This window comes from Zeugodacus cucurbitae, chromosome 6 (genome assembly GCF_028554725.1).
Source record: "Zeugodacus cucurbitae isolate PBARC_wt_2022May chromosome 6, idZeuCucr1.2, whole genome shotgun sequence".
Classification (NCBI taxonomy): Eukaryota; Metazoa; Arthropoda; class Insecta; order Diptera; family Tephritidae; genus Zeugodacus; species Zeugodacus cucurbitae.
Genome location: NC_071671.1, coordinates 44814146 through 44822174, shown reverse-complemented (window position 1 = coordinate 44822174; position 8029 = coordinate 44814146). Strand labels below are relative to the sequence as shown.

General features: G+C 32.9%; 1 protein-coding gene across 3 annotated transcripts; it reads right to left on the bottom strand.

Annotated features, from left to right (window-relative positions):
* Positions 1-4725: 4725 nt before the first annotated feature.
* Positions 4726-7492, bottom strand: LOC105209832 (proteasome inhibitor PI31 subunit). 3 transcript variants are annotated; one of them, XM_011180456.3, is made up of 6 exons: positions 7341-7430; positions 7164-7272; positions 6634-6818; positions 6277-6567; positions 6102-6214; positions 4726-5367 (listed from the first exon to the last, which is right to left on the bottom strand). In XM_011180456.3, the coding sequence occupies exons 1-6, from the start codon at positions 7413-7415 to the stop codon at positions 5133-5135; spliced, it is 1008 nt and encodes a 335-aa protein (XP_011178758.2). In that variant the 5' UTR covers positions 7416-7430; the 3' UTR covers positions 4726-5132. The 3 variants fall into 3 exon arrangements, with proteins under 3 accessions (XP_011178758.2, XP_011178761.1, XP_011178759.1); XM_011180459.3 differs by lacking the exon at positions 7164-7272 and having other exon boundaries at positions 7341-7492; XM_011180457.3 differs by lacking the exon at positions 7341-7430 and having other exon boundaries at positions 7095-7318.
* Between the last annotated feature and the right edge of the window lie 537 nt (positions 7493-8029).

Sequence of the window (8029 nt, the reverse complement as noted above, 5' to 3'; positions counted from 1 at the left end):
TTGCCGGTTGTCATATTTTTATTCCAATATTAAGTAAATATTTCTTCATATTTTAAGTAATTTCATTGGCAACAAATTTTCAAACATATATTTATTAAATACAAAGATACAAAAAATCATATTCATGAATTAAAAATATTTGTTGGGACAACTGTGAAGAATATATTAAAAGTAAAACCAGCGATAACGAAATAAGTGAGAATCAAACGAACGTTATTGAATTTTATATTGAGCTTTAGACCAAATCAAATTGAGATTCGACTTTTACCGGGAAGATTTGCAGTTTTTGAATATTATAACGCCAAGTAATGTTCGTTTGGAAAAAAATATAGAAATACAACCATTAATTCAAAATTAAAAAAATTTAGTTCTGTGATCCCGATAAGATAATAACTCAATGGAAGCTACTTGGGGAGTGATAATAATTTAAAGAAAGATATGGATATCAATAGATAGATTTTGGAGTGCCGTTGGTACCATTAAACATGGTATGAATCAGTATTGTTTCATTGATTTATACAAGTTTGTAATTAATCTGATCAGACTACCGCATAGTTCAGCCGCTGCGGACCGAAAATGTTCGAAATTTGCACTTATAAAAACAAAATTAATAAACATATTAAATATAAGTACTGTGAATAGTATTATGTATTGTAAAGAGTTAGTACTCAAAGGTGATGTACGTTATGTATGGTCAGCAAAAAAATTATATCTTAAATAAATAATTTATTACCTTTTATATTATGTAATATGTTTAAACTTTATTCAAACACTTAAAATGTATATGTTTTTTCTTTTCTTCAAACATACAATGTTTGATTTGAATTGATATTAAGCTCAAATCAATTCAGTTGTGTTAAAATATTTGATATATACATTTTATTGGCTTTTTTGTATGAATTTGGAGAGTGAAGTTCAATAAAACGCCACGTTTTGATGAAAAAAAATTTGGTAGTTTGAAAGGAGATTTGGTAGGCATTTTGGTACGTAAATATTTTTTCGAGTGGTAACACCCGAGAAGCGCTCTCTAAGCACACACGTACTTGCAATCATTTTTACACCACAGAAACATAGACTCCATTAGTTAGTGATTCATTTTTGCTTTTTTATACTCTCGCAACAAAAGTTGCTAAGAGAGTATTATAGTTTTGTCCACATAACGGTTGTTTGTAAGTCCTAAAACTAAACGAGTTAGATATAAGGTTATATATACCAAAGTGATCAGGGTGACGAGTAAAGTTCAAATCCGGATGTCTGTAAAAATTGAGATATCTTAATGAAACTTGGAACACGTTTTCCTTGGCACCATAAGAAGGTTAAGTTCGAAGATGGGCGGAATCGAACCACTGCCACGCCCACAAAATGGCGATAATCTAAAACACATAAAGAGCTATAACTAAGCCATAAATAAAGTTATGAAAATAAAATTTGGAACATAGGATCGCCCCCAAATAGGTTTTTTGTACATATCTCGCAAACCAATAAGGCTATATAAACCAAACTTTCTGCAGTCGTTTCTTTTAGCCGTTTCCTTATACAGCCCAAAAATGAAAGAAATTTGATAATAACCACGCCCACCTCCCATACAAAGGTTAGGTTGAAAATTACTAAAAGTGCGTTAACTCACTAACGAGAAACGTCAGAAATACCAAATTTTACATAAGAAATGGCAGAAGAAAGCTGCACTGAGATTTTTTTTACAAAATGGAAAATGGGCGTGGCGTCGCCCACTTATGGGTCAAAAACCATATCTCAAGAACTACTCTACCGATTTCAATGAAATTCGGTATATAACACGTTCTTGACACCCTGATGACACTGGTGGAAATCGGTTCACAACTACGCCTACTTCCCATATAACTCAATTTTGAATCCTTCTGATTCTTTCACTTTATAATGTTTACATAAGGAACCGATAAAGATAACGAAATAAAACTTTACACAAATACTGTATTTGAGCAGTGACATCACTTGTGAAAAAATTGCCAAATCGGACCATGACTTTTCAAGGCCCCTGATATAAAACATGAAGAACTCAGTGCCTAAGGGTAATTTTTCACCGAATATATAGATAAATCTCTAAACAAATTTCGAGAGTATAAAATGTTCGGTTGCATCCGAACTTAGCCTTTCCTTACTTGTTTCATATCTAAAGTACCCAATATTGTCTTTTTAATATGCCGTGCAAATGGTTTAGTTTGAAGAGGACCCAATATTGCCCCATAATCCCTAATGGGGTAAAAACGTTTGAGAACGGAAGTAAAAAGTGATAAATTTTGCTGCGGAAAGTGAAAAAGTGTATTTATTTTCAATGTTTCAGTTTGTTGACAAACTGTATATATGTATACATATATACATATATTAGCAGACCACTCCGGCTTCGCACGGGCTTAAACAAACAATTCAAAAGTTATAAGTTTTTACACATTTATACACACTCTCCCATACAATGTACATATGCATGTACTTTCCCGTTTCTTGTGTGCGAACATGAAATTATATTTCATTTGCAATGAGCTAAAACTTGATTACGACGTGTGGTCTTTTGTGTTCGTTGTCTTTCTCTCTGATTATGGAGGCGTTGGGAACGCTCATAGTTCGACGCCCTAGTGTGAGCTTGTATATTTCGAATATGTATTTTGTTCTTCAAGCCGCTGTACACGCTCCGTAGTCGACTCTCAAGCGCGTACTTGGCAGGTTTTGAAATTTTGTTCAGCAAGCAGCTGCGAGCACTCTTTACTCGACTCTCTGGCACGCGATTGCGATGCGAAGAGAATGACTTGCAAGACAATATTCAGTTTCAGATTAAGACACTCCATCACGAAGTCTTTTCGATTCCCTCACCTGGACACCATTTCCAGAAAGTTGAGTCCAGAAGATTGAGATGTTACTCGGGGTGAATGTAGCTTTCCAATGATGAAAGAATCTTTGAAATCGGCACAGTAGTTTTCGAGTTTAATCAATACAAACATACATACAAATCTTTCCTCTTTACAATAGTAGTATAGATATGTATATCAAAATGATCAAGATGAGGAGACAAGTTAAAATCCGGAGTCTGTCTGTCCGTTCGTCCATGCAAGCTGTATATGTACATATATTGATGAAACTTGGTACACGTGTTTCTTGGCAGCATAAGAAAGTTGCTTTTGTAAATCGGACCACTGTCACGCCCACATATAAATTAAGCTAGGAAGGGGCTTATTTAGATGTATTTTTTTAGTTGGGCGTGATCTCGCCCCCAAATAGGTTTTTTGTATAAAGCTACATAAACCAAACTCTCCAAGGTCATTTCCTTTAGCCACTTATTTACATAGTCTAAAAACTGAGGCAATCGGATAATAACCATGCCCACCTCCCAAACTACTAAAAGTGCGTTAAACGTGGATGGCAACGTTTGACTTGCATCGAGTGAGAATTTATTTCATTCTAATTTTATTTGCAAATTTCGCCACTTAAACATATTTTTTGAATGCAAGTATCTAATTATATGTTTATGTCCTTGTACTATAAATCGTTTAATGTGTTAAATATCTTAGCAAAATTAAGTGAGCGTATAGTTTTGAAAATAATATAGCTTGGTGGTGAAAATAAGGGAAATCGGTTCAGGACTCAGCATTACTATATATGATGACTTTCGTTATTCTAGTGGACTTCATGCCGAATATATAGGTCAAATTGTGTTTCGTACTCGTTTATTCATTTTAGTTATAATATTTTATTATTAAAACAAATATATTAGATCACAAAAACCTTAACTTTACTGTATTTAAACAGCCTAAATCCATAAATATAATGCATAATATCAAACAACATTCATTACAGTAAGGCATTTTGTGCAGGTCACTTATGCACAGTGCCATAGTCATGCGCGATGTTCATTCGTTGCTGGTTCGACAACGACTGAACGACAGAGCGTACGTGTGATCTAAAGGCCACTGATCTAAAGGCTTGTCAGAATACCACGTTACGTATAGTCACACGATGTCTCCGGCCAAGTATAGACACAACGAGGCCACTTCCGCTTCCTGTAACTAAGCATAACAAAATGCTCCTCAAACAGTTTCTGTTGGGATGCATTCATAAGCTTCCATACAAATGAAAGCTCAGCTTTTAAAAGGAACTTCTTTACATTTCAGTTGATCCTAACGTGGATCTGGTATAATAACATAAAAACTGAAGAACACCAAACAAATATAGGTCTTGGATGTCAAACAAATATAGTTTTTTAAAGAGAAGTGCTGGAATGTTAATTTGTGATAATATTATTATTTTGGTTTCGACGGATTATTATTCTTCATAAATTTATTTTTGTTATCCTACACTCAAAACAAAAAACTTCAAACCTACCAATTAGAAGTTCAACATCGGGATAGATAGAGAGAGATAGGGAGGTAAAAACATACGTTTACCTTCAAATGAAAATTATCCCTAAATAGAATGGTTCTAAGTAACCGAATCGTGACCGATCCCTAAATAGATATTTCACAAATAAATTGTGAAATGTTCTGGGCTTTTCCCCCGACTAAATCGAAATCATTCATGGATCGGCTATATAACCCACTTACAACCGAACCATGGAACTGCATCCAATGCTGCTTTCTGCATCTTAAGCTAGAACAGTGTCAATTTCGACATTTCTACAAAAATAATTAAAATAAAAAAAATGCAAAAGAAATATTAACCTGCACGCTCAGTTTTAAAATTAAATACCAATTCAAGATGTACTAGAATCAAACTATTTTATTGAATAATAAATATGATATAAATTTAGCCAAATGCAATTCAAATATTGATCCAATATAAAATTACCAATACATACTACTGTTTTCCATTTTCGATGGTTGGTTATTTAATCAATTGTGTGTTAAGACTCATGCATGTAAAGTTGAAAATAATCTCTTTACAGTTTATTTATTATAGTTTAACGTAATCTAAATTCTTATAATCGTTCAGTTTAATATAGTTAGTGGTGCGTTAAAGGCACATGTTAAAGCCCGCTCTACGATATGCAGTTTGAAACTATCATAAGAATGGGCTTTAACCAACGATTAATAACCTAATCACATTCACTATGCATAAATTTGATATAATTCATTAGCATTTTGGTAGTTTTCAGCGCATTTTCATTATTACATGTAGTAGTCGAAACCGAAATTTGGTGGTTGCAGATGATCCGGATTGGGTTCGGCACGCAGAATACGTCCGTCTGGACCAATGGGATCGTAACGCGGATTTAGACCGGCATTGAAGTCGGGACGTGAAGGCATCGGAAATAGATTACCAGGACCACCACGACCCAAAGGATCTAAGTCGCCGCGTCCAACGTCCGGAAAGCCAAAGGGGCGCGGCTCCATGCGAAAAGAACTGAAAAGAAAATACATAGACTACAATTATTAGCATTTGAAATTAGAGCTATTTTATACACACTTCACAAAAGCTGCTGAGCAAACAAATATGATTGCAATACACAAATTCTTGTTGATATGCATGCCAAAGCTTTTATGGCAATAATTTATTTATTATTGTTTATAATGGCGGTCGTATGTATGTAGTTACGTTGAAACTCCCTTGTTTCTCTATGCGATTTCATGAAATTAACCCTTGCACACTAATAATATATGTATATTTTTTTCGATTTATGATTTCATGAGAAATGAAATTATATTTTTATAATTTAGTTTTAAAATTTTTTCATATTTTTTATTTTACTTACATTCACTTTTAATGAAATTATTTTTTTTTTATAGAAGGGTTAACAACCTGTTTGTTAACCAAGCAGTAATAAAATATAAGCTGTAGAGTTCAAAGCTTGATTGAGAAGAGAATTTGTGGTTTTTAACTGTACAAACACATATACATATCAGTAAACGTGCTTATATAACCAATGAGAATTTCATCCATACATATATATTTTTTAGATTAGTGCATTATGAGCGTCCTGTTGGAAACAAGAGACGCCGAACAAAGATGTATGTGAGTATTTTTATCGAAACCTTACGACATAAATATTGTTATAGTTCGTAGAAAAACCGCAATAAAAACCCAAATGATTTTGCTATAATATAAATATGAATCGTCATAACATTTTTTCCTCTTACCCGCCAGGTCTCATTGGCCCGCCTATAGCGAGCGGATCGCGGAAGTTCGGTGAGCGTGACTCTGGGTTGACATTTGTTTGTGTGGTTACTTCTCGTGTATTTCCCGTGAATACCTGCATAAATAAATACATTTTAATTGTATATGAAAATCTATTTCGTATAAACTATTAATTACCGGGTCAACTAACTCTTTGCGATAACGATCTGCTATCAGCGGTGCATCAGGCATTAGTGTTGTTAGTGGTCCTCTCATTTGTTTTATCCATTCTTCTGGATTTAAAGTTATATTCGTGACCTTGGTATCTTTAACATCGAGCAAATTCATTGTGATAAAATCCTCTGTAGTATGTCCTATTAGCAAGTACAATCGACTATTGTGTAAATAACGTAAGGCGTATCGCTTGCCTCGATCATTCCAACCATCTGGCAATAGTTCGGAACCAACATCTTCTGTTGAAATAGTTTTCTTTGAAAACGAATAGAATAATAAATAGAATTCATAAATAAAACAAATAGTGTTGCAGTTACTTACATCTTCGCCGATGCCGATGCATTGCATCTTATAATGTTTCACAAGTAAAAAGTGCGCTAGCGCAATTAATACATCAGACTTCTTATCAACTGTTTTCTCAATAGTTTTGTATAGCAAATCCCAGCCAAAGAAATCGTTGGCGTTTGCTCCAGTTGCTGAGGATCCAGCTCCTCCAGACGACATGTCTGCGAAAATTTCGAAGCAACAAATTATTTGCTTTTATAATTAATCCCTAATTTATCTAGGTTTTTTATGCTTTTGAATTTTTAAGGGAATATCAATATTTTTGACATTTTATTTTTACTTGAGTTTTAGTTTATAATAGTTGACATTGGACATTTTTAAAATTTTACTTCACAGAGTGAAGTCATTCATACATGCTTCAATAGCATTCGAAGTTCGCAACTAAATGTGTAAATATTCATGTTAGTGTATTTATACAATTTCAAAATTAAACTTACACATATACATACGTATGAGTAGTATAAGCTCTCTAATTAAAATTATGAAATTTATTAAGCTTTACATACTTGCTCCTACAAACAATTGCGTTGTCACTTTGCTTTCATATAGTAATATTAATTTTCCAAGAAATATATTTCGTGTGTTGGTGTAACAATAGTATTTTAACAGTTTAAACTAAAACAAAAAACTTAAATGCTTTTACATACAAATATATATAACTAATAAACAAAATAATATTCTACCGTATAAAAGATTGCAATCTCAGGCAATTCTTTCTTCTTCTTTTCGAGTAAATCATTCACAGTTGTGAAACTCATATGGGTTTCATGTTAATTATATGTCAAGTAAATAAGAATACACCGGGTTTTATAGGGCGTGTTTTATTTGACCAGCAAATTATGCTATTAGCTTGTTTTGTCGGAAAGACTTAATCAACATAATTATGTTGGCTTGTCATAAGCTATCATAGCTTATATATTGAACTAGAGGCATTCTCAGTTCATCGTGTTTTTTTCATTCACAATAGTTAGGTTTTTTTCCAAGAAAGTAGTTGGCAATAGCCATTTTGACAGATAAAAATGTAAACAAACCAACATTTTAAATTCTATCGATGTACAAAATGACAAATAAAACGTATATTCATATTTATTTTGACTATCCTGTTTCTAATAATGATTGTTGATTCCTTAAAAGATCAGAATATTATAGAAGAGCGGTAAACAAAAAGAAATTTGATTTATAAATTCAACCGTTTTTTTATAAATTACATTTCAGCTGAGAGTTCGGGCTCGCATTGCCAACACAATTCATTTTTAAGCGAAGATATGAAGTAAGCTAAATGCGTTTTATTTGTCCATGATTTAGCTATTAGCTTGTGGTAGTCAAATAAAACACGCCTAAAATAACCATAAAAATTGTAACAAAAATAATA

Excerpts from the sequence above, each read along its gene's own strand:
- LOC105209832 (XM_011180456.3), bottom strand. The coding sequence starts at position 7,415 with ATGAGTTTCACAACTGTGAATGATTTACTCGAAAAGAAGAAGAAAGAA. Across the intron at positions 7,273-7,340 it reads AGATTGCAATCTTTTATACG|TTTAAACTGTTAAAATACTA; the intron begins GTAGAATATTAT and ends TTTTTGTTTTAG. Across the intron at positions 6,819-7,163 it reads GCAATTGTTTGTAGGAGCAA|ACATGTCGTCTGGAGGAGCT; the intron begins GTATGTAAAGCT and ends AAATTTTCGCAG.